The sequence below is a fragment of the Atractosteus spatula genome, chromosome 4 (genome assembly GCF_055471065.1).
Source record: "Atractosteus spatula isolate fAtrSpa1 chromosome 4, fAtrSpa1.hap1, whole genome shotgun sequence".
Taxonomy (NCBI): Eukaryota; Metazoa; Chordata; class Actinopteri; order Semionotiformes; family Lepisosteidae; genus Atractosteus; species Atractosteus spatula.
In genome coordinates this window covers 3,874,188-3,901,797 of record NC_142709.1, presented here as the reverse complement: position 1 = coordinate 3,901,797, position 27,610 = coordinate 3,874,188, and the positions used below count along the sequence as shown (strand labels likewise).

The window sequence follows — 27,610 nt, the reverse complement described above, 5'->3', positions numbered from 1 at the left end:
AATCGTTTGCTGAACTGCACGCGTTCCACAGTCAGGAAGTAGTTCAAGCGGGGAGCTGCGTCAGCAGGCGTAGGCTGAAAAGGAACAGGTACAGGTTTATCCCCTGCTGGAAAGAGAAGAAAGGAAGCACAGCGTAGCACCCGAAGAAGGCTCCACAGCCAAAATGTCGTGCTTCCTCTCTTCTCTTTTCGGCAGGGAGTAAACCTTTATTGGTCCCCTTCCACAGTCTTAGGTCTTCTGTATTTATCGAGCACTCATTCATTCCTGGTATAGCTGGTCCTTGGCAGGAGACAATTTGGATTTCCAATGAACTGTCCAATTCAAGTTTGTGAGTAATAATAATAATAATAATAATAATAATAATTGCTTACACTTGTATAGCGCTTTTCTGGACACTCCACTCAAAGCGCTTTACAGGTAATGGGGATCCCCTCCACCACGGCCAGTGTGCAGCCCCACCTGGATGATGTGATGCAGTCATAGTGTGCCAGAACGCTCCCCACACATCAGCTCTCAGTGGGGAGGACAGCAGAGTAATGTAGCCAAAGATACTCCTACAACTCTGGAAGCTGTAGAAACTGAGTTACAGGCACATACAAAGCCATCTAGGGAATGTCCTGAACTTTACATTTCAGATATTCACGTGCACGGCATCTCGGTAGGTGCTTCTGTGGACTCCAAGTCTGACTTCAGTGCTTGGACAGTACAGTGGATTGTACGCTTCCAGTGTACACAAGCGTGCTAAACTGTGGAGTAAGTAACAGGACATTTTGAAACTGCACATAATGAATTTAAGAGTGCCACCAAAGACCTTCTCCAGGTTTCTTCCAAGACCTTCTGCTGATTTTGATAAGACACGTGGCAAAAGGAAATACAACCTGCTGAGTTCCAAGTTTTCCAAGGAACTGAAAACACCGCTAAAGAATGTGACTACAGTTTCAGTACTAAATACTGTGATTGTAACTGCCCCCTTGGGAAGGCTTGTGCTTACGACGTGGCCATAATCATTTACTGGAAAACATTAAAATGCAGGCTTGATCTGACAAACGTTAAGCAAACAAAGATGGCCACTTATTTTGTGGACATATAATACAGGACTTAAGAACCAAGAGAGACAGTCTGATGTGTCCAAGTTTTATTGTGGTTTAAGGTATCCTTTTACACACAGGCAAGTTATATACAAATTAGTAGTGTAAGCTTTACATTTTCTGAATTTTTTGTGGTATTTTAAGTTACAGCAGATAATTAAAATATAAAACCTAAAAAACAAATCCTGGTGGATTCCATTCTATAGCCAGGTCAGTGGTACAAAATTTTATGTGAATTGCACTTTTTTTAAAAACTGATTAATGTGTATTTTAAAAATACAGTTAAACTTTATATACTTTCCAGTCTATTACATTTTAAGCTGTAATAATGTGCTACAGCGCTGTGTCACAGGTTCATTTAAATAATCTATATATTTTTCTAATTCACCTGGTTTTCATTTAAAGCATACATTTACCAAGCTAGTAGTTAAACCCTGAAACAAAAACAGATACACGTAAGGTTGATATTCTTTACACTTAAGTAGAATATTGCCAGTAATCTTGAATTTTAATAAAGTCACTTTACAAGTACTGTATTAGCTTTTAAAACGCTAGTATTGCTATGAGATGAGTAAAGAGAAAACAATTACGTTACAGCTCTTACATAACTAGTTCTTTTAAAAAAAAGGTGACAACAAAAAACGTGAGAGGGATTAAAATCACTCACTGCACACAAGTGAAAAAAGTGTGGCTTCAACACCAAGCTGAGACTCGCTTTGCTCTAGGGCTCACAGATCGTCGTTTCTACAACAAACTTGTTCTCAAAGTGACGGATCTTGTGGCAGTTCAGAGCTTCACGTTTCTGCATTCCTGCAATAAAAAAAGGAAGACAAATCCGTAGAACGTTTCCTGTCATTGGTTTGGTTTGGGACCAAAGTGGAAACAAGAGTTCCTGCTAAACCAGTATTGGTTAGAAGCCACGTGACTTGTTTTAAAAGGGACAGTGTGCTGACAACAGTGTCATTGGAAATTAGTGCAGTTTAACCTGACCTACATTCACCCAAACTACATGCTTGTCTCAGTGCTGTTGTCCACACTATCCTATCAATGTCAGGCACCATCAGATACTCTTCCCACGTACAGACTGCTGTAGTAGTACTGAATTGTGTGGCAAAATAATTTAGCAGCTGAAGTAGCAATATGTTAATATATTTTGCTGTGAGCTCACTGGACTACAACTTAGCATGAAATGAGTAAATATGATGAGACAGATTGTTTACTCAGGTTTTTCTTTAAAAAACACCTAAAAAGAACAATTCCTGTCCAGGGCCTCATCCAAAGATTCCTGGACCACCACTCTCAAGACTGTGAAGCTACTTAATGACCTCCCTTATCACTCTTTTGTCCGTCTTAACAATAGTATACTTACCGATAATGGCATCCCTGCGCTGGAGCTTGTAAGTCTCCTTGCCACGGCAGAGGCTATAGATGAAGTAGCCGAGCTGGTCCACATTGTCTATGCGCTCAGTCACGATCATTTGTTCATGTATCAGATATGACTGAGGCAGGTACGTTCCAGCCTGCAAACACAATGGAAAAAACATTCTGATGAAGATCACACTGTGGTTCTTCAAAATGACCACCTTCTAGCCTGACCTCATTAGATCTCAGAGGGCAAACAAGGCTGGGCCTGCTCAGCGCTGGGATGGCTGACTGCAGGTCTAGGCTTTACTTGGGACAGGATCGCTAAGTGGCAATGTTCCCACTGGAAACCAATGCCCCAGTATAATGAGTGAATGGTGTGCTAAAGGAGGTGCTGTCCTTTAGATAGGACACTATGACCCTGCAACTCACAACTGGCAGCCCACTGAAGCTCAGCAGGTGTGAGCCTGGTCAGTACCTGGATGCGAGACCTCCCGGGAAAGCTGAGGTTGCTGCTGGGACCAGCAGGAGGCGCTCACCCTGCGGTCTGTGTGGGTCCTAATGCCTCCCAGTATAGTGACGGGGACACTGTACTGTAAAAAGGCACCATCCTTCAGATGAGATGTAAAACCAAGGACCTGACTCTCTGTGGTCATTAAAAATCCCTCAGAAAATACCCTTGCGTCCTGGCCAAATTTCCCCCTGGCCTTTACCAATCACAGCCTCCTAATAATCCCCATCTCTGAACTGGCTTCATCACTCGTGTGCTGGTGTGTGATGAGTGTACCGGCGCATCATCCAGGTAGGGCCACACACTGGTGGTGGTGGAGGGGATCCCCGTCACCTGTAAAGCGCTTTGAGTGGAGTGTCCAGAGAAGCCCTATATAAGTGTAAGGATCCTGACTATTAATTTTTATGTATTATTATTAGATTATTAGGGAGTCCAAGGCACTATTCATACAGTAAGAGCAGGGTGTGTCTGGACCCCGGCGTCCTGGTTAAACCGTACGCCAGGCTTGCAAAACCTGGCCTCCCTGAAGTCCCCCCTTAGCTGAACTGGAGAAGCGATTCCTCTCTCCTCTCCCCGCAGCGCAGGGGCCTGCTGGGCCATGATGCCTGTCAAGTGTCACCCGGACAGGAGCTGCACTCCAGTGGTGGGAGAAGTGAGCCCCCCCGCCTCTCAGTAAATAGGTTTGGAATCCTTTAGATTGAAAAGCGCTAAATAAATGTAATGATTATAACTGATTATAATCTGTTTTTTAAAAATCCATATTTAACACTAATACACCTTTCTAGAGTGACTATAATAATTATTAATTACAGGACAGTTCTAAATTTCCTGAATCATGCCTTTTCTTTTCCACAGACCTGACCAATACTCAATAACATTTTATCTCCATGGAAAGTTTTTTTTTTAATTCCAGCTGGAAAAAAATTCCAGTTTTGTGAAAGCCCTGGCACGCACCACTGTAAAGTCAAAATAAGGAACCTTTGCTCCTGACTGTTCTGATTTCTTTGAACATGGTGCCTTTTAGGACACTTGAGCAAGAGTAGGCTAGGTGGTGAAAGCAAAGCAAAAACATTTTGGCAAAAGGCTCGTACCTTGATGTTTATCAGCAGCTCCATGAAGTCTCTTGGTGGCATAACAACAGACGTGTTGAGGGGAATCACATAGCACTTGTTCAGGCTGAGATCCAAGTAAGCCGTCAGCCTCTAATCAGATAAACAGCACAATAAAGGCGATATACCATTAACTCATTTGCCCAAAATAAAGGATTAGAAGACGCTACAAAGAACTACAAAGGAACACATTCCCTGGTGAAAAGATGCCTGCACCTCAACTTGTTCTTCTCCAGCCCACACAGTGATGCCTCTCTCCACCTGAATATCTCATGTGACATACTGTCCTACTACTTCAGGTGCTGAACTACACATCTCGTCTCATTTTTATCATCGCAAATCTTTATTTTAAAATGTTTCTAGTTTTATGGCTGCTTACAATTTTTTTTCAGCTAGAGTTTAATTATAAAGAAATAAAAAAAAAAATCCACACAGGGTAGATATAGTTGCAAAACACTGTACAAGTTTTTCATTTCCAAGTGCATTGTCAGCTCAGCAGAAAAATATTGAAAGCCTCAGCAAAAGATTTAGCCTTCGAAAGTATTTCAAAAGCCGTATTACATAACAAAAAAAAACATAAGGTTGGCTCTGCAACTGCAAATTTTCCTTTTCTGTGTTTTTGTGCACGATGTAGTGTAGCACGATTCCATGGTTACACAAAACACGGCAAAAATAACAATTCGGGAGCAGCCTGCTAAAGTACCACACTGCTCATTTAATTAAGGTTCAGATTAAAGCAATCTCAGGTACACCATGAAGAAGCAGGGGTTCTGCATCCCTACCCTGTGAAAGTCATGGACAATGTCAGCAGGGTCACTGCCCGCAAACTCCGGGACGGGAACGTTGATGAGCTCCACCTCCTCCTGCTCCAGGACCCGGATGGTCTCCTCGATTTCATGCAGGTAGGGAGCGGGGGTGGGGATGTCTCCTACGTTGATCCTGAAGTCGTCCTCACGGTACTTCACCCCGCAGATAAACACCTGCCCCTCCTGGAACGGCACAGCGCATGTAAGTCGCCACTCCCCAGCTCCGCATTTGCAAAACCACAAAAACCGGTTTCTGCCGGAGAGACACAGCACGCGATTGAGCACGCAGAGCTTGGGGGAAAATTAAGGTAAAAGACTAACTCAAACAAGTCAATTCTCAGTTTACTAGAAACATGTGAAACACAATTTTCCTTCCTCACTCAAGCGTGAGTCTCCAGGCAATATCCCGCTGGGTAAACACGGGCTGAATTATAAAGCTAACTGAAGAAACTTGGACATCAGTGAAGGGGGCTGAGAGGAGGTGAATGAAATCAGATCACGGTGAGCCTGTGCACATTCCAGCAGGATTACCTAGGAAAGCACCTCCAGGCAGTGTTTAAACCACCAGTTTACTGCACACTGTTATATCAAATTAAAATATTTATTGTACTGTACTTTATGTTTAATCTGAGGACGTTTTGCTGCCATGAAGTCATGACAGGAACAGCCTTGGCATAACAGTGCATTTAGGTTATTCCTACAAGCCCCTCCCGCAGAACCTCTGCAGAGAGAGCACCACTCTGTCCCCAGTTAACTATACACTGCATCTTCAAAAACACGGAGCTTTATATAAAATTTCACACTTCGCTTCTGGGAAAACTGTCCCTGGTGAGAGTGTGTGCATGTCTGTGCTTGTGTCTGTGTCTCTGCCCTTGGCATCACCCATCCGCAGACTGGGCAGCTTAAGGGGACATTTACCTGCAGCAGGAAGTATCTGTAGAGGTAGGCGCCTCCGACCACCACCCCGGCCAGCATCAGGGCCAGGCCCAAGCACATGCACCAGCACCAGGTTCGGGACTGGCGCCGCACGCGGACCGCGCCCTCCAGGTCCTGCAATCACACACACACACCTGTCAGCTCCGTGGACAGGGCACGGAAACACACACATGAACCGTCACTGGGCTGATGCTCCAGTCACACACATGAGTCCCAAATCTAGTAAACAGTTACTGAAAAACCAGCAGCCGCAGCAGCACCGGTGCAGGGAACTGTTAGTCTACAAACTATGTTTAGAAAATCTGCCAAAACCTTTATTTGCTTCTTGTTCACTGGTTCTTAGAAGGGATGTGCTCATACGTCTGATGAAGTTTATTTTTATGCTGCTGCTTGACCAAAGGCATCTCTTTTAAATAAGGCGGTTCATGTTTGTCTGGTTTCCAATATACAAACAAAAAACAGCCTGCTGGTACTGTTTAAGCTGTGCAAACATCTTGAATTGATAACAACTTCCAATCAATTTCCTCTCCAGCTCTTCCAGCCTGCTACGCCAGTGCGTTAAAACTGCAGGCTACCGCTGCAGTCACAAACATCTTAACATGCCTCCATTCTGCTGCAAAGAAAACCAGAAGGTTATCGTGTATTGTAAAGGGCTTTCTAGAAAAACACAAAGGAGCAAAAGAGGTAAACAGCACTAAAATGTATAGCACTCGTTTGACCCAGTAATACCAAGAGGAAGTTTGAAGTGAGCAGTAAAATCTGTAGGGAAAAGAGGTCTTTATGAAAGCCGACATGTCATGTTGTCTAACGCAGTGGTTCTCTAAGTTCTATGGTCCGCGGACCACTTACACCAAGTCACAGATGCGGTGGACCACTTATGCCTACATCCACTTCTTACCCTGTAAATCATCACCTATTAATGTACTAAAATTAATATTGAATCACATTTTACTAAAGTACTAATATTCTTCCAAACAAAATTGCATATTTTGCAAATGTTTTTATGACTTAAAAAGTTCATGTGAAGAATGGAGCTGCTTAGACCTGCTTTAAGAAAGATGACTAGGCCGCAGACCACCTGGCGCACGCTCACGGACCACACTTTGAGAACCACTGGTTTCTGGGCAGCACTACTGCCCATCGTGTGGAGCATGGTCTTTGACAGACCACATCAACATGATCTCACTCAGTGTATTGAAATGTAAGGCAATAATCCCTTAAAATAACCCAGAGCCAGCCTGTTCAGTGCTTTATCAGTGAGCAGAAGAACCTTAAAATCCAAACTAAATTTCAAGTTTCATGCTGGTACAATTTAGAGAGGGCAGGAGCTGTACTAAGTACTTTTAGTTAGCACATCAGCTGGAGAGTTCTGGATATCCAGTCCTAACTCAGGAGCTACCCTAATAATCAAACCTAATACAAACATGCAAATTCTTATCAGGGAGTTACATTTTATTTCATCCACTAATGAGTCAGAAGGCAAAGAGATGCCTACATTACAGGACGTCTTCGTTTTGATCTGCACACTGTGCTCACTCCCTTGAGAGTGTATGTTAATAAGGAAGGAGTAAAGAATAAGCTACTTTTGCACTACTGATCTCTCATCTCAGAACACAGCTGTCTGTGGGATTTAGTTAACAAAGGGCTTTGTTTGAAGCTTATCAAGGGTGCTCTGCATCTCTGAGAGCAACAGTCACAGAGCACACAATGTGTCATTACCAAGAACAATACAACACTATTACACAGTAGAAAAGGGACACCGAAGAGTTAAAACAATTACAGTTTGTGAAAGCCTCTCTAGACTTAAGCCCTAAGCTAAATGGTCTTAACTAAATCAAATAGTCCTCTAGAAAGCAAAATGGTGTAGCACAGTGGTTCTCAAACTTTTTGGACCAAGTACCACCCCTGATCAAACCAAAGCATCAAGTACCACATACAAGTCATCTTCTCATAGGAACCCCAGAAAATCTCAATGACCAACATGAGCGCACGCGTGCACACACGCACAAAATAAAAATAGCACTGAGCACTTACCATTTCAGTGAGAGGGGTGAGCCTGTTTAGTCGAGCAAAGTCTTGCAATGTCAGGGACGAAGGCAGTGAGCTTCAAACGCGGATCTGGCTCGGCATCCATTTTGTTGTGGTACTTTGTCTTCATTGCAGTGAGAGCAGAGAAGCCTTTCTCTCAAAGGTAGGTAGTAATAAAAGGCATCAAAAACCACACAGCCTTTAATGAGAGGGCTAGGTATTCACTCCGTCTCTGGATCCAGAATTCCAACAGTGACTGTCGTTTCAATTCTGTTTCAATCAAAGTTTCAATCAAAGTTGCATCAGATGATAACTCGAGCTACTTCTCCTGCTCAGCACAGGAGAGATTCTTGGGTATTCCTTTGGCATCAACAATAAAGGGGATCCTGATCCACTCTGGTGTGGCCTCAACTGGAAAATACTCCGAGATCTGTTCTTCAAATGACAAGAGGTGCACTGCAATCACATCACCAACAGCAGCATCAAGTGCCGCACCACATGTGTGCAGATGGTTCTCCAAAGAAGGGAGAGCAGGGACATCACTTGCATTTATTCTATTAACAAAAAGCTGCAGCTTTTTCTTCATAGCAGTGATCTTGTCAGACAATTTGTTAAAGAGAGCCCCTGCAGTCTCATTTTCAGCCCATTCAAACGTGAGAATATATCAGCCAGATAAGCTAATTTTACCAGTCACATTACAAAGCACACTGAACAGATGTGACTTCATTGGTCGAGAGTCTAACACAGATTTTAAATCGTCAGGCAGTTTCTTGACGGCCAAGGCCTCACGGTGGATCCTGCAGTTCATATCGGGAGCAACCTCTCTAATTCGTGCAACGACACCGCTGTGTCGGCTTGTCATCGCTCTAGCACCGTCGGTACCGACTCCGACACATTTTATCCAGTCGATGCCATTCTTGTCGATAAATTCATTCAGAAGCTGAGATACGTGCTCTCCTGTAGTTCCTGTTGGTAGCGGCTTACGGAACAGAAAGTCCTCGTGGGACATGCCCTCAAACTCGTATCCAACGTAAACGAGCAAATTGGCCAAATCAACGACATCTACAGACTCATCTAATTGCAGTGAAAAGCATCTGCTCATCTTAACGCGCTCCATCAGCGTACTTTTGACATCATCCGCCATATCAATAATTCCATGAGTGACTGTGTCTTTCAGAGGGGGCAACAGGTCGAGCTGTTCAGCAGCTTTTTCTCCCCACAATACACGTCAGCTCCTTTGCCAACGGTAAAGGAAGTTCTTCACCGATAGTGTGGGGCTCACCTGCTTTAGCAATCCCCAAGCTTGCATTGGTCCCCGTTTCAAGTTGAAAGACGTTTTTCTTCATGCGCATGGGAACGAAAACACGGAGATGTTTCGTAGCCAAGTATGGAGGCTGTGTATTTCACACAAACTAATTTGATTAAAACAGAAAATATGAAAAGCCGTCCCAATTTTTCAGTGCACACAAATTTCCAGGGTCATCTGGCATACCACCTGGCGGCGCCCTGCGTACCGCAGTTTGAGAACCATAGGTGTAGCGTTTCAGACTCTGTTCAGTCGCTCCCTGAAATAACCGTCTTGCACACAACACAAGATGCCTCAAGCACAGTATGTAGGGCTAAAAAAAAGTTGTTTTATTTTCAGCATTTCAGGATAAAGGGGTACCATTTTTGTACAGATAAAAAGGTGAAAAATGAAGGTCTCCTTGTTTCCATTGTACTATTTTAGATTTTCAAACCAAAGTCTGTCCATCTTTCCAACATAAGCGAACAGCTTCAAGATCAAATGAGCCGCACTTTGGCCATGGGCTATTGACTGGCCTGCTGACCTTTGCTCAGTGAAACAGAGGTGACCCTGCAGACTGAGCTATAGTCTTACTGATGAGAGAGCAGAGGAGTTTATTGCCATATGCCATATTGCCAAACACGGTAGACCATGCAAATAGAGCACAGCTCAGATGTGTATTGAATTCGGAGGCATTGCCGTCACCAGTGGTGACCCTTTGTAGAGAATCTTTGTCATGCATGGATGATGATGATGATGATGATGATGAGTATTAAATGGATGCAAAAGATATGGAGGACTTCCAGATTTACAGCAGTAATATTGGTTTATGGGCAAGAAAACTACAAGTACAATTTAAATTGTAACCTTTTCAATTTAGCAATTCAAATGATTTTACATAGGCCTAAATCTCTTGCAAACACATACATGTTACAGTGCTTGTGGCTAATTACATGAGCACCAGATGCTGTTTCCAGTGGTAGGTCCTATATTGAAAGGCAGAGTGACAGAGAGGCCATCCAGTCCGGCCACTGAAGACCTGAAGTCTCTCATATTGAGGCAGAGGGGTTTCTGAACTCCTACTGCAGAAAGAGAGCTCTAGAAACTAGGATCTCACCTTCCCCTCTCGCCGACAGACTCGTTTCCTTCTAGTCCTCTCTATCCGTCTGCAGGCTTCGACTTTCTCTCACCTTCGCCACACCCGGGCGCCCACTGACTTCTCTCTCGCCTTCCCACACCCGAGCGCCCACTGACTTCTCCCTCGCCTTCGCCACACCCGGGCGCCCACTGACTTCTCCCTCGCCTTCGCCACACCCGAGCGCCCACTGACTTCTCCCTCGCCTTCGCCACACCCGGGCGCCCACTGACTTCTCCCTCGCCTTCGCCACACCCGGGCGCCCACTGACTTCTCCCTCGCCTTCGCCACACCCGGGCGCCCACTGACTTCTCCCTCGCCTTCGCCACACCCGGGCGCCCACTGACTTCTCCCTCGCCTTCGCCACACCCGGGCGCCCACTGACTTCTCTCTCGCCTTCGCCACACCCGAGCGCCCACTGACTTCTCCCTCGCCTTCGCCACACCCGGGCGGCCACTGACTTCTCCCTCGCCTTCGCCACACCCGGGCGCCCACTCTGCTTCTCTCCAGCTCCTGCCTCCCCTCCACTCCCGCCTCCTGCTCTCCCCTGCTTTATCTACTGCCGGTGTTCCCCTCTCCTCCACACCGGAAGAAGGCAGCACGTGTCTTTTTCTGTTTGGCAGGGAAGAGGCCTTTCCCTGTCCCTGGATTAGACCGTCGGACATGCTACAGCGCTTCCTGGGCTCTCTGTGGCAGCACACGGCCCTTATTCCTGATCTCCGGTGTAACAGGCACTTCCACGCACCAGCTAGGGCTTCCTGTGACTCTCCCCACAGCCGGGGAATTAAGAAAACACTCAGCAGTGTATGGTGGGAAGTGGGGGAAAAAAAAAAAGGTGAAATGGAAAATGCCCTAAGGCTGAGGAAAACACACATAAAGAGCCGCCCATACAAATCCATACTGTTTAAGCAAGCTGAAGTCCATGCTGTGTGACGTGGAAGCCATTTATGTCTCTAAAGAGGGCCCGGACTGCACAGGCTGCAGTGGCCACACTCTGAGGTAACTATCACCCTGCCACACTCTGGTTCAGCCCTGGCAGCGAAAGCACATGTGCAAAAAAAATAGTATTAAAAACTTTAAACAAGAAGAAATGCGTTAAAATAATTAAACCCTGAAGGCTGTTACATTTGATGTGACCCACATTGAGCAATATCAAATAACGTGAATGAATAGCAAACAGAGACTTTCCAATCGGGCTGTACTGAAACGTCCAAACAGCCTTGACAACGAGTGAAACTGCGAAGGTTTATTATCCTGGACCCTCTCATGAGCTATTTGCTCCATCGCGGCTTCTACTAACGTGCACTCATTTCACACCACTGAGAACTCTCCGCCCTTCAAGCTCTCGGTTCTAAAATTAACTTCCGTACACTCTGAACATCGCCTTCACCACAGCCTCGTACAGCTTGCTCCTGAATCCGAACACCGACACTTCCTCTTGTAATCCAGAAGACCCAGTTCTCCTGGGCTGAGAGAGCTTTGGAGAGCACCGGTAAGCTATCGCTGAAGTGCAATGCTTGCCATCAAGAGCGCGCCTCGGTAATGAGCTCTTTTCTTACCGCTTGTTCTTCAAACCCAGCTCATCCAGGCAGAGGACTAATCTGGTCAAATCAATCAAGAGCAACAATCAGTCCATGTGAGTCCCCACCCCAGGAAACCGAGTTTAAATAAACAAGGAGGCTCCTCCAACATGGAAGATATCTCAGAATTATTCAAACCAAACCATGCAGTAAGTTATTTTCAGTACACTTCAACGCCTTTCTTGTTTCAGCACTAGAATTCACTCTCAAAGATGATATATTATAACTATATATAAGAATATGAGCAGAAATCATATTCACACACCTTAAAAAAAATCCCCACAGCTGAAATGTGTGGATTTCTTTTCAGATTTCAGCATGTAATTAATCTCTACTTGTTACTCAGACATCTACAAAAGAAACATCAGTGTTACCAAGAATTCAATCTGTGCTTCTTGTGAGTCGAATAAATTCCAATGTGCTGCTATCTCACTAATCTATTTACCTTTTATGCTTCAACAAGGGTGAGCTACAATAGTAAATGACCTAAGAATACACATTTAAATAGCATTATTACCATGTGGCCTATCTAGCTTTTAGTAGCTATTCAGGTTTATTGTCAATGAAATGCTTATTTGATCGGAGTAACTCATCCACCAATGTCTTTAAAAAAAGGTAAACGGTATGGAAAGCTTGCAATTCACACAACCTTTTTTCCCCCAGAAGTGCTTCCTGTTGACTCTTAAACACTCTTTCTAATGGCCTCTTATATCCTAGGATTCAACTGTAATAACACCTTTGAGAGTTGTGAATACTCGAATCAAGTCTCTTCAAAGTCTTACCTGTTCAAAATCAAAAACGATTCAGTAACCCCATCGGTACGATAAATTGCTTTAGGGAAGGTAATAGTCTTCTTGGGACTGATTATTGCAAAGAGAACACAATATTCTGCAGGAGGCCTTACTGGTGAATTCTACAACTTTTACACTACATCCTCGAATCGCCTTTTTATTGCTCCCCCACATTGTCTAAAAGATGTCTTCACATAAACACCTGTCTGTCTCACACGCAGCCTCTTCCAGCTCATAGTTCCATAGTTTGCTTTTGCTACCTGCGTGTAACACCCTACGCTTGTCCGTCTTACACTTGTCTGCCAACTGTTTCCCCAGTCCTGACTTCTTGCTGAATTTCACAAGTTAAGCTCTCCGTGCTTACAAACCCTTGTATTTCGGTATCATCAGCTATATCAGAATCTCTAGGTGACTGTGCTAAATCAGGATGAGCTAAGGTCCTAATGAATACTCCTGTGGAACACCTGTAATGACATTATAACAGCATTTTCCCCTTTGGGTCCTGTTTGTTAATCGAGTCTTAATCTAATGAAACACACTTTGCCTGCCCTTTAATAGATATACTGTACCATAGCACATGCTCTGTAGCTATTATTTTTGTTTGTCCAAATACCTCTTAAATGAAGCAGGACTTACCTTTTCTAGATTTAAAGGTGACAATCCCTACGAATCTTGTCGGCATCCAAATGACTCACTTGTGATTTAGATCCTACTTTTGTTTTAATCAAGTTGCATTTAACTGAAACAAGATCTATTGGTGTATAATTTCTTGGAACAAGTAAACATAAATTCCACACTGAAAAGTAGAAAGAGAGAAAAAAATTGTGGTTGTTCAGCATTCTTCGGGTGTCAACTGATATCTCTCTTTCTCTGGCTTCTTCTACAGCACCTTTTCAGTCAGTGGGTATTACCCTTGTCTTGCAGCTTTTCAAGAGCTGTGTTAATGACCTGTGAATGACAAATTCACCGAACATTCGTAGGCCACTAGCTGAACAACAAAGAAAAGTATCTGTCATTTCAGCAGATTCATAACTCTGCTATCAACAATGTGTTAAATCTCTTGAAGGCCTGCAAACAAGTCCCTGTGCATCCACTTTAACACTGAAAATGAAATGCAAGCAAACTAAGCAGTAAACTAAAATGATACTTATTTTAAATGTATAATTCAATGGTCAAACATTTTGAAATGCAGTCAGGAGCACGAGCACAAGGAAGGATTTATCAAGCAAACTGATGTGCATGCTGCCCTCCCGGCTCATGAAGGAACCCATTTTCACTGCACTGCAACTGCATTGTCGCTACAGTGACACCGAATCTGGAGTCCATTGATAAAACAGTAGTTTTTGATGTCGGGAAGACAGTGCTACGGGTTATCTTTTGCCTAGTGGGTGAAGAGCCCATGTTGGCATGTACACTACTGCTCCAACCTGCGAGGTGCAGCTCTGAAGCAGGTGTGACAAAATGAGAGGCCACCTCGTCTTAACGTTTCATACATCTTCTTCCTCATTACCAGAATTGTGAATGAAGTTGATAAATTACTGGCCAAACAAATTTTGTGCAGGATGGGATCTGCCTAAAAATGCGTGCGTGACCTTTTCTGGAGTCAAACTTATTGCAGCAGTAATTGCTACAGCAACCTTTTAAACGCTAAAACCTGCCCAGTTTCAAGCCAATCTCCACAGCTCAACCATCCTGGCTGAACAGATATCTGCCTGGCATGAAGCTGCCTGTCTGCCTGGTCTCTGAACAGCAGCGCCTTCTAAAGTGGGAAGAGAAAAAAACAACCCGATAGCAGCCTAATTAACGTGCAGACCGTACATAACCCACACCCGAGATGCAAGTTTGCGCATGTTTTCACAAACTGCTCGTGAAGTAATAATGAAAGGTGCAGTTCATATAGTTAAGAATCTTTCCATGCCCACACCCCCTTTACCTATCCTTTTTATTCAGTATTATTGGGACATTTCACAATCACAGAGTTATGTAGCAGTTTAGTCCTCTTCTGTAAGATATAGGCATTTCCAAAATGACCCCATTGAGAAAACGGTTCTCTGGTCTAGTACTTTAGTACTAGATTAGATGCGGTATACCTGACACTGAAAATGCGTCTGCTAACCAGGCCCCCGTGTCACTGGTGCGATAATCACTCTTCTCCACACTGGCACATACGGAGGTGAAACGTCTTGACCCATCACAACAATAAACACTAAACCCAAACTCCCACCACAACACAACCACAGCACAGCACCACCAGGATCGACATACTGTGCCAGCCCATATCAATGCTCCTTTGTTGTCATTCTCCGAACTCGGTTCACGCCAGAAACGATAACTGACCGAATCCCAAAAGTAAGAGGCATCTTCGGGGTTTATTTTGCTTTTGTTTTAGATGAGCAGGTATTTCTTTAAAAGAACAAAGCCGGGTTATGCTATAATGCCATCGTGTCTTTTGGCTCTTTCACCACAGGCCACGTTAGCAAGACTACACTTCACAGTTTAAAGTACGTCTTGAAAAAACCTGGCTCCTTACTTATGGATAAAGTTCATGGCACCGTTGCCTTGGCCTGTCTGGGTGACAGACAGTTGGCAGCCTTTTACTTTCCATAAAATAAACCATGTCTCAACACACTTTGGCTGACGTTCGAGTAACGGCACAGACAGGATGTCGAAGACAACAGCCACTGTGCTTTTTCACTGCACCCTCTTCTAAGTGTGGGGCTGTTCTCATTACTGTAGAATCTGCACATTCCTTTGTATTTAGCAGTATATTCAGTATACTTTAATGCACTAGATCCTCGGTTTCAGCAGACCTCTCTTTCAATTTTGGCATCCAATTCTAATCATGAACTCAACCAAATTTTCAAGAGACTTGACTATGTCTTATGGCTATCGCACAACACTGAGAAGAGGCTCACAGATACCTGCAGTAAAAATAAAACATCGCGATGATTTCATTATATCCTTAATATCCTCCAAATAAAGACAGCAGTGTCAATGTTAAAAAGAAAGCACTGAGTGCTTCCTGAGTTTTAACCTGAATGGACCAAACCCCTCTACAGTCATTCATCATGAATTCCAAAAGCTTCTTACATGTGGGGAAAGCTTGTGCTCCCATAAATTACCGCAGTGAATGATACATACGTACAGTATGTGCTTCAAGTGATGTGCTTCTGTGCTTTTTTTCATTCTTTTGATGTTCCCTTCTTACACAAAATAAGTGTGCATATCAGCTGCAGCAATGCTGAATTTAAGAACATCAAAAACATCCCTAGTTATATGATTTTTATGAGATCGCTACAAGGTTTACTCAGAGTACTAAGGATAATTCAACACTGGCATAACCTATTAGAGATACAGCCCAATGCGAAATTAAACTTGGTAGACAAAAAGATTTTCTACAGAAAGCAAGAATGATTCCTCTTCTTTCTGCTACATTCGATCATGAGGATACGGGGTGAAACGGTAACTATGACTGCAGTCTTTAAAAGCACCCTTGCAATGAGTGGTGGGTTTTAAGTAAATTAACTTTACATAATGAAATCATACTAATATGCTCATTTCAAAACAGACCTCGTGCATACAGATTTGTCCTGAAGTGACTCAGAAATGAAAAACAGAATGCTGTTTTTTTTTTTAATTCAAAACCATCTCCTTTACTCTTCTAGGCCAGTCTGGCAAAGATTACAGCCAGCAGCTACACACAGTCCTTTGAAAGCAGTCATTCTGCAATGCTGGAAAGTCAAGTGTCCAATGTCTGCTGATTTTTGGTCTACACAGACTTAAGACAAGGCATTTTGCATGACAAAAATGATATTCTCCCATCACAAAAAGTTGTATGTTTGAAAGCTGTATCCCTGCGTTGCTTTCTTCATGTTACTTTAGTTCAGCATAAGCATTTCCGCACCTAAATGACAAATAATTCACGTTTTGCAAGACAAAACTGTACATGCTCGCATTTATTTCTTGAGATGGGTCCCGTACACACTTATCCATGCAATCCAAGACAAGAAATAAGAGGTTTATTCGAGCTCCAACCCGTGTGCGAAAATGAGCTCATATGAAACGAAATCAAGCCCTAACAACTCCCATGCGTCTTTATGATACATCCTGCACAGCTTGCTTTATCGAGCGAAACCGGACGGGTATCTTCTCATGACCCATTCCTTGAGGTCTTGACAACTCTCTCACAACAAACAAGGATGAGTGAACTTGCGGTGTGTTACTTCGAATGTAAAACACGGATGTTAAAAACCTAATGCTGACAAATGCGAGCAGAGGAATGCGCAATAACCGGAAACCCGCAGCGCCACAGCGAAAACGACTTCGCCTGGCAACAGATGAGCAGCTCGGTCACACGAAGCGCTCGAAAGAACAGCTAATACACCGGCCAAAAGATCAGAGGCAATAATTAAAAAAAAGAGTACAGTAAACGGATGAGAAACACCCCCCTCAAAGGACAATTCTTTCGCCGCCAGACTCTCTGCCGACACTGATCGCCGTAGCGCCTCAGCTGCGAAAACGATCAGCCACTTCCCGGTTCAATTTTCACAACAACAAGGGGACGCTCAGTTTTAGTCAGCCATGTTTTATTCTCCACACGACACACAGACGTGGTCGACGTGTAAAAAAAAAAATAAAAATCCCAAAACAAAACGTGAGGGAGGGGAAATGACCAGAAGAAGAAACGACGACGGTAACTCGGGCCGGGAGACGCGGATCGCCCGTCGTCCGCGCGGCCTCCGCGCCCCGCGAGCGGCAGAGCCTCGAGCCCGGACGCAGATGCGGGGAGGGCTCGCGTCGTCCGCGAGCGCAGCCCGGGCTCTCCCGAGTTCTGGCGCCGCCGGCGAAAACAAAAGTAAAAGCGAACCGGATAAAAGCCGTCGAATAACAGAACAGAACAGGACCTAGACTGCCCACGCCAGCGCCGATGAGACGGTTGTCCTTTTTTTGTATGTGTGTGTGTGTAAAGAAAAAAAAAAAACAAAACAAAAATGAAAAATAAGATCGAAAAACAACCACATCGACGACGACATCAACAACAACAACAACAAAAAAACCTCACCTTCTCGTCGGGAATGAGCGCTTCGCCCTTTTCCCCCTCCTTCTTCGGGTCTTTCTGCCCGAGGGCCGTGTTAAAAGACACTTTCACCATGGCGAGAACGGGATGGGAACGACCGTGTGTACCGGTCCGGTCCGTCACAGCAGCCTCCGGTTGCCTGTGTGTCGACAGCGCGGCTCGGTCGCTCTCCCGGCGGGGCGCTGTGCTGGGGCAGCAGTGACGCAGCTGGAGACGCACAAGGCGCCTCAGCCCTCCGCCCGGCGATTCGCCGCTCTGCTGCTCCCTCTCTCGCCCGAAACGGCACAAAACACCGAAGAAGAAAATAAAGGTAGCCGCCTGTCTGGTGGTGCTTGTGGTGGCGGTGGTGGTGATCAATTCAATTCAATTCAATTCAAGGTCCGACGGCTGCAGTCAGTGTTGCCAAAGCAAACAAAAATAACGAAATTAACATCAAACAAAAACAAAACAAAACAAAAAAATAAACATTACAGACGTTTACAACAAAAGACAGTTGTCAATTCAAGGTGCTTGATTAGCACGACCGATGGGTACAATCAGTGTTGCCAAAGCAAATGAAAGTAATGATATTTACATTAAACAAAACAAAAAATACAAGTAAAATTAAATCTACAGACATTTACAACAAAGACATATTATAAAATATCGACATATGCTGTAGGCGGCTGGAGCATTATTGGGAGACAAACTCACTGGTCCTCAGGCTGTGACAGGAGATCACATACTGGGCTGCCAGTTCAACTGAGTTCCCTCCTCCCTCTCCCAGTAGGATTGGGACCCGTTGTGATTCTGGCAGATTATCTCTCTCTGCGGGAATAAAGATAACCTCCAGGATCACGAAGCCGTTCTGGAGTCGGATAATCTGTGAATCGATTGAGCCTTTCAAGCAGCAACGATTCGAGTTGACAACCATAACGACAGAAACTAAAACCCACCACCATCACAACCCCCCCCCTCCTCCTCCTCCTCCTTCTCTAATCAAAAGTGTTGTCATTAAAAAAATAAATAAATTCACCATTACGAAGTCCGGAGGAATAAAAACTCGAGTTTTGAATCAAGTACATGTATGAACACGTGAAAACTGCTTGGAATTAAGGGAGACGTCAATGTTTTTTTGTACTATCAACGTTATTTTTTTCCAGTGCAATTCCCTTGGCTACTTAAATACAAAACAGTTACAGTTACTGCATTGTGAAAACTTTACCTTGCCTTGGCTAAAGACGTTAGTAAGTTAAAAATATGTTTTTGTTTCGTCCTATATACAGTATGTCAAGACCTTTTTTTAAGTAATTCAGCATACGTTTCAGAACAGCTTTTAATCACCTCTCAAAGGTTTACAAATTAGTACAACTGCAACCCCGATTAATGAAGTTTAGTTCTAGAGTGAAACAGTAAAAAAATCTAATGGAAGAAACACCGTAGATACGTCTGTTTTTTCCAAGGAGACAATTCAGATCCAGTCTTGCTCTCCCTGAAGTTAAGGATGGCATTCTTCCTTGACTCGGGTCTGCCCTGTACTCCACGTCTTGCATCTTATACACCAGTGACAACCCATTTCTGCCAAGAATGATTGATCTTTTCTCACTGCGTCTGATTGATCTCATTTGAATGAGAGCTTTCTAAAAACGTAAATATTCATAACCCATACTTACAAGCATACAGACAGAACAAAGGTGAGAGATTAAATAGCACTAGCATTCCTCAACTATGGCTCTGAGATTTTCCTTCTGGTGTATTCTGCACTCATGTGTAATGGTGTAACTATTGGAGTACCACAGGGATCGGCACTAGGATAATTACTCTTCCTATCCTATATGTATCTCAATGACCTACATTGTTGTGTAGCTAGTAAAACACTTTGTAGCAAGATTTGATTGATGATATCAAATTAGGAAGATTTGCAAATCATGTACAAGCACCTAAAAAAGAAATAGATAAAATACAAGACCAGACAAACACCTGGCAGATGATATTTAATGTTGGCAAGCGCAGAGTTTCTTCTGGCAAAATACCTAAGCTAAGAATACAAAATGGGAAACACAGAAAACGAAGACACGGCATATTAAAAAGACTTACGAGTTTACGCTGACACCTCATTTATATCTTCTATGGTAAAGTAATTAAACATGTATGCAAAATGTTAGAATAAATATTTATGATATTAAAATTAAAACAAGATGTGTTGTGTTGAATTTGCATGATGCACTAGTAAGCCTTAAACGGAATATTGTGTATAATTCTGCTCAGCACATTATATTAAGGTCGTGCTGCTCTGGCATCACTGCAGCCAGGAGCAGTCAGATACATCCCAGGGCTTCAGGGACTGTCCTGCACTGACAGCCTGTTTAATCATGAACAGAGGAGACTACAATGGGACTTAATGCAAGTGTCCAACATCCCCACAGACATCTTCAATATCTGATTAATCCAATCCATCTGATAAATTGGTTGTCAACAAATTACTGTGGCAGAAAGAGAGCTCCTCACTGATGACCTGTTTTCTCTGAAGCTTGGTCTCACAGTCAATGATCCAATGAAACCCCCCCCCCAAATTCTTGCGAGATTGGTGAGTGCAAGCAGTAGTCTACATCTGTTGTTGTGAATAAACGGCCTGTTTTGTGCTCTTAAATGCCAAATTCTCTGATTCTCTGATTTCTTTTTATTTCATTAAGAAAGATTCTGAATCTGGATTGCTCATTGGCTAGAGGGGGCTCTATACTAAAAGACGTATTCAGAGGTGTTTCTGTGCCGGTCACTCATCTCCCTTGCTTTTGTTATTTCCAAATGCCCAAACAGCACTCACTATTGCCGATCCCCATGTATTGAGCCCTAGTTTACATTTCTTATTATAAAAAAGCCTTGTCAGGAACATGTTAATCACACTGAACACGGTGAAATGAGTCTTAGTTACGTGTGGTTTGTGGGGGACGTTGCAATCTATTGTAAATGAACCCCCCTCCTGCACTAGTATTCTTGTATATGAATGTGTATTTCATTATTGCCTCTAGATACACGTATTACTGTATGTGTCCAAATAAGTTAAATGTGGGTAATAGTTCAGGTGGGTAGCTGCATCAGCATGCGTAGGCTGCAAAGGAACAAGTAATAGGTTTATTCCATGCTGAAAAAAAGAAGAAAGAGAACACAACGTTTCGGCCGTGGAGCCTTCTTCAGGTGTGAAGAAGGACACCTGAAGAAGGCTCCACGGCCGAAACGTTGTGTTCTCTTTCTTCTTTTTTTCAGCATGGAATAAACCTATTACTTGTTCCTTAAATGTGGGTAATACATACAGAGGTTTTCCAGCCATAAACAAACCCTAGACCCAGCTTTAAAAAAAAAACAAAAACAACAACACATAATGAAAAACAGTCAAGTTTACCGTATTTAACCCCGGACGATGATCGACCCCTTTGTTGTTCCCAGGTTATAGAGGCGTCTCTCCACTAGGTGTCGCCACTGATTTTTAGTGGTGACTTTTCTTTCTTGTCCGGTCTCCCCAGATTTGTTGTCTGTTTGAACATGCGCACTATGAAAGTAACTATCATGGCGGCTTCCGATAGATCAACTAAAGATCGGTTATTGTCTGTTTTAGACGATTTGGAGGTGTTATCCAGGTACGCTCGCTGAGAAATACAGTATTTACGCCAGAAAGACTTTACCCTGTGGACAGTAAAGTGGAACAGAAAAGGTCTGAAAGGATTTCGGGGACTCGGATGTTGGCCTGCGTAGGCTATCACAGAGCAACTGCATTTACCTGAGCTTCAATGCAGTTTGACAAACTAGACACTTTGCGTGTTAAAGGTTATGAAATGTTATATTTATTTGTCACGTTTTGTGGGAAAAAAAACAACAACAAGAAATTCGTATAAAAAAGTGATATTTACATTTACTGTATAGTATCTGTATTTCTTTGTTAAGTTCCCTCGGTTATATGCAATACTTGTTACGATCTGCTTATGTTAACTGTATATGTGAACTGCAGGGAACTGATTGAGATGTTGGCGTTGTCGAGGAGTCAGAAACTGCCCCAGCCTGGAGAAGAGACTCAGGTACAACTACGTTTTCGTCTCGAGTAAACTCCATTGGAAGCTGATAGTGTTTTGTTTCAACAGCACATCATTAACTTTCAAACGAAGTGTTGTAATAAAACAAAAGGCGTGCCTGCGTACTTAAACAACTTACATTTTAGGTGAAAAAAATACTCGGATCCTTACAAATCACACAGCCTTTCTCAGTGGAGCCGGGCTAACTTATTAAAAAAACACATTTACACTACATTGAATATCTGTCAAATTATTCCAGTGGGTGGTTACACGCATATCCATAGCTTTATTCCATGCTGAAAAGAGAAGAGAGAAAACACATCCGTATGCTTGTTTAACGATGCTGACTGGTCCCTGCCGAGACCTTACAGACAGAGGTGCAGTTGTACCAAAATGGATGCATCCAGTACTTGTTTTCCATTATTTTAATTTTAGCCTAGGCTTTATTCAAGCAAGGAGGACCTTAGGGAGATGGTCCGACATACAAAAAGGTTTAGGAACAGGGATTTAAAATAAACATGCTCCATGTTTGGACATAGACCCTCTTGGGTAGCCCACCCTGTTTCTGGGTTACGAGACGACTTTAGTCAAGGCGCTTCTGAGGAAGAGCTGTTCGTCTCCCAGTGGAGATCCCGGCTCGGCAGTGGACTGTGTTTAAGAGGGCGTGCTCTTGTGCAGATCCTGGAACTGCTGGTGCAGAGGGACACTGAGTTCCAGGAGCTGATGAGAGTGGCTCAGGAGCAAGGTCAGGTCCACCGGGAGATGCAGCTCCTGGAGAAAGAGGTGGAGAAGAGAGACAGCGATATCCAGCAGCTGCAGAAACAGCTGAAAGAAGCCGAGCACATACTGGTAAGCTGGGTGACTAAAATAGAGACATTTGTATTGCTATCAGACCCCTCTGCTGTGAATTTTGGCTTTGAACTGGTTTTCTTGCAATATGTATCTAGTCAAATGGTTCTTCATAGTCAAAAACAGTTTATTTAGATTACAGATATTTCTAATAGTAGCGCTGCATTTTTTTCCCCTTACTAATCTTGACAACAGTGCACATGGTGAAATGTTGAGGTTTTGTTGTAAAGAAAAGTGAGAATGTAAAAACAAAGGAACAGGTAACGGGTTTTAATCCATGCTGAAAAGAAAAGAAAAAAGAAAGGAAACAACGTTTCGGCTGTGGAGCCTTCTTCAGGTGTAAGAAAGACAAAGCAGACTGCAAGGATTAAATAGCACAGGAGAACAAAAGCTGGACAAGTGGAGGAAGAGGCAGAGGGGAGAGGCAGAGAGGCCACTCAGGAAGGGCAAAGTGGAGAGAGGTGAAGAAAGGTGTGAGGTCAAAACCTGCATGAGAATAGAGAAGATGACATGAAAATAAGTCAGTCATTGAGAGAAGGGGAAGGTGTGAACCTAGTTTCAGGACGAGTTTAGATTCTGTTGTCTCTCTGCCGTGGGAGTTGAGAAACCCTTCTTTGAGAACAGAGACAGAGATATCAGTGTGATCATGGCCGTCTGAGGCGAAATAAAAAAAACTGGGCTTGGAGAAATCTTTCATCTTCACAGCCCTAACGTGTTCTCTGAAGCGGTCTCCTAGTCTCCTTCCAGTTTCCCAAACGTAGCTAGACAGGCATTTTTTTGCAAAAGATACAGTAAATGAGGTTGCTGGAGGTACAGGATGTCGTGTTGGTGATCCGGAATTGACCAGAGGCGCCCTGAATGAGCGTGTTGTAAAAACAATGACATTTTGGGAAAAGTTTCCCAAAACTTCTGCAGAGAGTTCCTAGTATATAATAACACGGACGATGTAGTTGTAGTCAACTAGGTGTAGTCAAAGTATTAAAGTTTTTCCAGTCTTGTGTTTAAAATAATATCGTAAGATTCATTAATTTATTCTTTCTTTTTAGGCAACTGCTGTATACCAAGCAAAGGAGAAACTGAAGTCCATAGAAAAAGCAAGAAAAGGTCAAGATTATTTTTATTTCAAAATATTGATAGGTCTTTCAGTAAGTTTCATTAATAATTTCTCAAGCTAATCAAGCATAGAAAAAATCATAAGCATGATACACGTAAAAGAGCTGCTTTTCAAAAATGTTTCTTTTTTTTTGCTGAAGATACTTTACATGGTCCTGTAGGTATAGCACTGGTAGGAACAACCATTCTGGGTCAGAATTTCCAAACCGATCCCTTCAAGTAGCCAGTGTGCGGATGGTACATACTGACGTAGAAAGTGCTTAAATGGTGAATGTTTTTGTTTCAGGAAGCATCTCTTCCGAAGAAATTATTAAATATGCTCACAGGATCAGTGCCAGCAATGCAGTATGTGCTCCCCTCAACTGGGTGCCAGGTAAGGCCGGGTACTCTGTAGAACTTGGGTTTGGAGCTTCCCTTCACACTGGAGCTGGGAACACAGTCCCAGCAGTGCAGATTTTTAATTGCTTGACAGTCTGGCAAGTTAATAAATAATTAAAATTGGTGCAAAGTCCCATACAAATCTTGAATTTATGAAATCTCCAGTTTTGAAGAGGGCTGTTTTTACAGTAAACATTGATCTGCACTGTGTTGCTGACAGTTATAGCTATAAAACTTCTTCATATGCACCAAATACCAGAAGGCCATACTTCAGATAGTGTACTGGACTAGATGGGTGATCATGTTGCTTTAATTAAAGGGTGTCACATGCAGTTGTTTTATTTAGGATTAAGGATGATCTTGTTTTTTACCCGATATTTTCCATTTAAAAAATAGACTCTCTGGACTGAGTCTAAGAAAATAAAAAAGGCGGCACTAGATGTAATAAATAACTGTATGAAGAGACACTGTGATTATTTATTTTAATGTGAATGATGTTCATATTAATCATTATTTAGTTTGATCTGCTGTATGATCAGTCCTGAATTTCTGTTAAGTGGAATTAAAAAACATAATTATCTGAGAATTTGGGAGAAAATGATTTGGTCTCGGAAGAGAAACGTTCTCATGTCCGTTCAGGACTTGATCGGTGACTGTGCCGTTTCAGGCGATCCCCGGAGACCCTACCCCACAGATCTGGAGATGAGGAGCGGCTTGTTGGGGCACATGAGCAACCTGCCCACCAATGGAGTGAACGGGCACCTGCCGGGGGACGCCCTCGCAGCCGGAAGACTGCCTGGTAGCCTTGTCTCACCTGCGGCGCACACACGTCTCTTTGCTTTAGTGGAGTAATGTGATTTTATCACATAGATGAGTGTTTCTTTCCAAAAAGGAGGACTTACGAATTTTGTCAGTGCCTGGTTCCATTGTGTCTCATGGGGAGCCTGTCCTACAGGAGGGACTGCACCCAGCTTCTGACCGTATAATCCCAGTAATACAATATCAATATTCATGTGGGGCTGTGGCATTTAGGATGTGGATTTGCTTATTGTTTTAAGTCGCACCTCTCCAGCAGCCCTTCTCACGGTCTCTTCTCATTCCAGATGTGCTGACGCCCCAGTACCCCTGGCAGTCCAGTGACATGTCTGTCGGCATGCTGCCCCCCCACCACAGCAACGACTTCATGCTGGAGCCCCCCGGGCACAACAAGGAGAACGAGGATGATGTCGAGGTCATGTCCACCGACTCCTCCTCCAGCAGCAGCGACTCGGACTAGGGGACCAGGCGCCCCGCCTCGCAGGCAGATCGGTCGTTTCCGATGTCCCCAGAGTGGGTCTCCGAGTCTTTGGAAAGCAAACCGGCATCTGTAGTGAACTGTGAACTGGTAACGACAGGACTCATTACGCAGGAGAACGGTCTTACACTATGAAGACAGACGCAACTTAAAATGTTGCCTTTTTACACACAGGAAAAATTCAAATAACATGGCAGCAAAATGGAAAATCCTCTAGCAGCATTATAGATATAGAGGGGTTTGGAGATTTTCAGCCCTGTTATCCAGACGTGAACGAGGATGTACAGAAGCCACTTTATTGAGATTTTTCAGTAAGGCAATGGGGGGGCTTTTTGAGTGATCTTTGATAATAGTGGCTCAGGACTGTGCATCCAGGACAGCCTGATGTCTTTGGCTTTGTGAATTCATATGAGATGCCAAACATATCCTGAAGGGAATGAAGCAAATGATAGCAGGGTGGAAAGTAAAGATAAAATACAGCTATTACAATTCTTACTGTCATTCTGTCCCTGGCACTGATGTACTGGCGATCCTTTACGTCTAAAAAAACAATCAGAATGTATCGCTCTAGTTCCTAGAGTTTCATGACGGAGTCGGGGATGTAAATGAAGTTAATCTAATGGAGAGGCTGGGCTATCTTGGCCACAAGGTGCACGTGGAAGATTGGTGGCTGTGTTCTTGAAAATGTGAGTTGAATAGTAAATTTGAACTCGCTCACTCGCAGCTGAGTGTATAAGTTCCCCGTTACCAGCTGACTAAAGGATACACCCTAAGTGCAGTATGTAAATGTAAAAAAAAAAACAGCCACTAACACTTCAGATGTGGACTAGTGGTCCCGTTGGTATCTGGTTTAAAAAAGGAATATGGCAGTTTCTATAATGGGGATTGCTGATTATGAAAATGCTAAAGGTCTAAGTTTCTCTACATCCTGTACAGCCGGACAGCTCGTGAACAACAAGGAAAAGAAAGCCTATTTTTCGCGGGTGCTCTGTGATTGTCATTAAATTAACAGCGTCAAATATGCAAAAGTTGGTTTCATTTTTTTAAATTAAAATACTGTAAAACAAATATGTAGTCTTCACAAACTCAAATGTTTCATTTCCACAGGGCCGTTACGCGTGTTTGTTCCCTAGAGTCCCGAGATGAACTGTGAAACATCAGGGTGAAAGGGCAGCCCTAGCTAGCTTGTCTCAGAGCTGTGTTCATGGGGGGACTCTCACTGCCTGGATCAGACTGCTGTCTCTGCGATGACTCTGGCCCCCTGCTTAAAGGCTAAATGCAGAGGTAGTGCTTGGTGAAGATGGCAGGGAAGGTGGCTTGACATTAAGTGTCGTTCAGTACGTTCAGAATGAACCGTCTCAGTTGCTTCATTTTTCTGACGCTTTAGCCTGCTGCCAGCGTTTGAAAAAGAAAGATGATGGGTGATTCTTGAGAAGGCAGCTTTTATCCAGTGGCCAAATGGAAATACTGCGTGGTTCTGCGGATTGACAAGAGGGAGTCATTCAGGTCATCTGGAGTTTAAAACACAAGCTTGTTGCTCATGACAGTAAGGGAACCTCAAGAGTCCTGTAGTCAAAAGGCTGTTTTGGGGCTGATCAACACCCGTGTCTGTTAACACCTATTGTATGTGTTATGAATTTCTTTGTATATTTTGTTTTAATGTTTTTGCTGTATGACTATCCAATTGTAATATTCAATACTGTGGTGGGAATCCCTTAGGTTATTATTCCTCACAATTTCATTTTCAGTTTCTTTCTGGATAAAATAAAGGAATGGTAAAACCTGGCATTTATTTTACAATAGTTTTGAAATTCTGCAGAACTGTATATACTGTACATAGATTTGCTAATTTGTAAATAAAAGTCTTGTGGTAATTAAGTGTCTGTGGTTCTTTCCCTGTACAAGGGAAAACCTTAATCATGAAATACACTTTGTTGCCATCTTTCAGATATAAAGGTAGTGCTCGACTTACAACGAATGCGACTTGTGACCAGTCGCACCTATGATGGCCGTCCCCTTAATTGAATTAGTTTTTATAGGGAAAAGAAAAGGCAAACTGTTCAGTCTAAACTGGACATGTTGAAGAAGCCCAGCACTGCTGTCTGCTCACCCCCTGAGGGTGATCCGAGTCCTGAGGACCATGATGTTGAGGATCCACCCTCACAAGCCTCCTCTTCTGCTTCATCCAATGGGATTTACAAGCTTCATTAAGAAATCGCTCGGGC

General features: G+C 43.4%; 2 protein-coding genes across 3 annotated transcripts; one reads left to right on the top strand and one right to left on the bottom strand.

Moving 5' to 3' along the window:
* Positions 1 to 1,120: 1,120 nt before the first annotated feature.
* itm2bb (integral membrane protein 2Bb) lies at positions 1,121 to 17,989 on the bottom strand. The gene is made up of 6 exons (XM_088914964.1): positions 17,694 to 17,989; positions 5,795 to 5,926; positions 4,853 to 5,059; positions 4,053 to 4,163; positions 2,458 to 2,608; positions 1,121 to 1,898 (listed from the first exon to the last, which is right to left on the bottom strand). The coding sequence occupies exons 1-6, from the start codon at positions 17,781 to 17,783 to the stop codon at positions 1,810 to 1,812; spliced, it is 780 nt and encodes a 259-aa protein (XP_088771090.1). The 5' UTR covers positions 17,784 to 17,989; the 3' UTR covers positions 1,121 to 1,809.
* On the top strand, positions 17,932 to 27,259 carry med4 (mediator complex subunit 4). 2 transcript variants are annotated; one of them, XM_088914963.1, is made up of 7 exons: positions 17,932 to 18,018; positions 21,691 to 21,757; positions 22,430 to 22,600; positions 23,647 to 23,704; positions 24,000 to 24,086; positions 24,759 to 24,890; positions 25,195 to 27,259. In XM_088914963.1, exons 2-7 carry the CDS (start codon positions 21,704 to 21,706, stop codon positions 25,365 to 25,367), a joined length of 675 nt encoding a protein of 224 aa, XP_088771089.1. In that variant the 5' UTR covers positions 17,932 to 18,018; positions 21,691 to 21,703; the 3' UTR covers positions 25,368 to 27,259. The 2 variants fall into 2 exon arrangements, with proteins under 2 accessions (XP_088771089.1, XP_088771088.1); XM_088914962.1 differs by lacking the exon at positions 17,932 to 18,018 and adding an exon at positions 21,166 to 21,322.
* The last annotated feature ends 351 nt before the right edge of the window (positions 27,260 to 27,610 follow it).

Bases quoted from the DNA above. Each gene is read 5' to 3' on its own strand.
- itm2bb (XM_088914964.1), bottom strand. From the start codon at position 17,783: ATGGTGAAAGTGTCTTTTAACACGGCCCTCGGGCAGAAAGACCCGAAG. The intron at 5,927-17,693 runs GTGAGGTTTTTT...GTGTGATTGCAG, and splicing joins CGCTCATTCCCGACGAGAAG to GACCTGGAGGGCGCGGTCCG. The intron at 5,060-5,794 runs GTAAATGTCCCC...GTGCCGTTCCAG, and splicing joins ACAGATACTTCCTGCTGCAG to GAGGGGCAGGTGTTTATCTG.
- med4 (XM_088914962.1), top strand. From the start codon at position 21,228: ATGCGCACTATGAAAGTAACTATCATGGCGGCTTCCGATAGATCAACT. The intron at 21,758-22,429 runs GTACAACTACGT...GCTCTTGTGCAG, and splicing joins AGCCTGGAGAAGAGACTCAG to ATCCTGGAACTGCTGGTGCA. The intron at 23,705-23,999 runs GTCAAGATTATT...TTTTTGTTTCAG, and splicing joins CATAGAAAAAGCAAGAAAAG to GAAGCATCTCTTCCGAAGAA.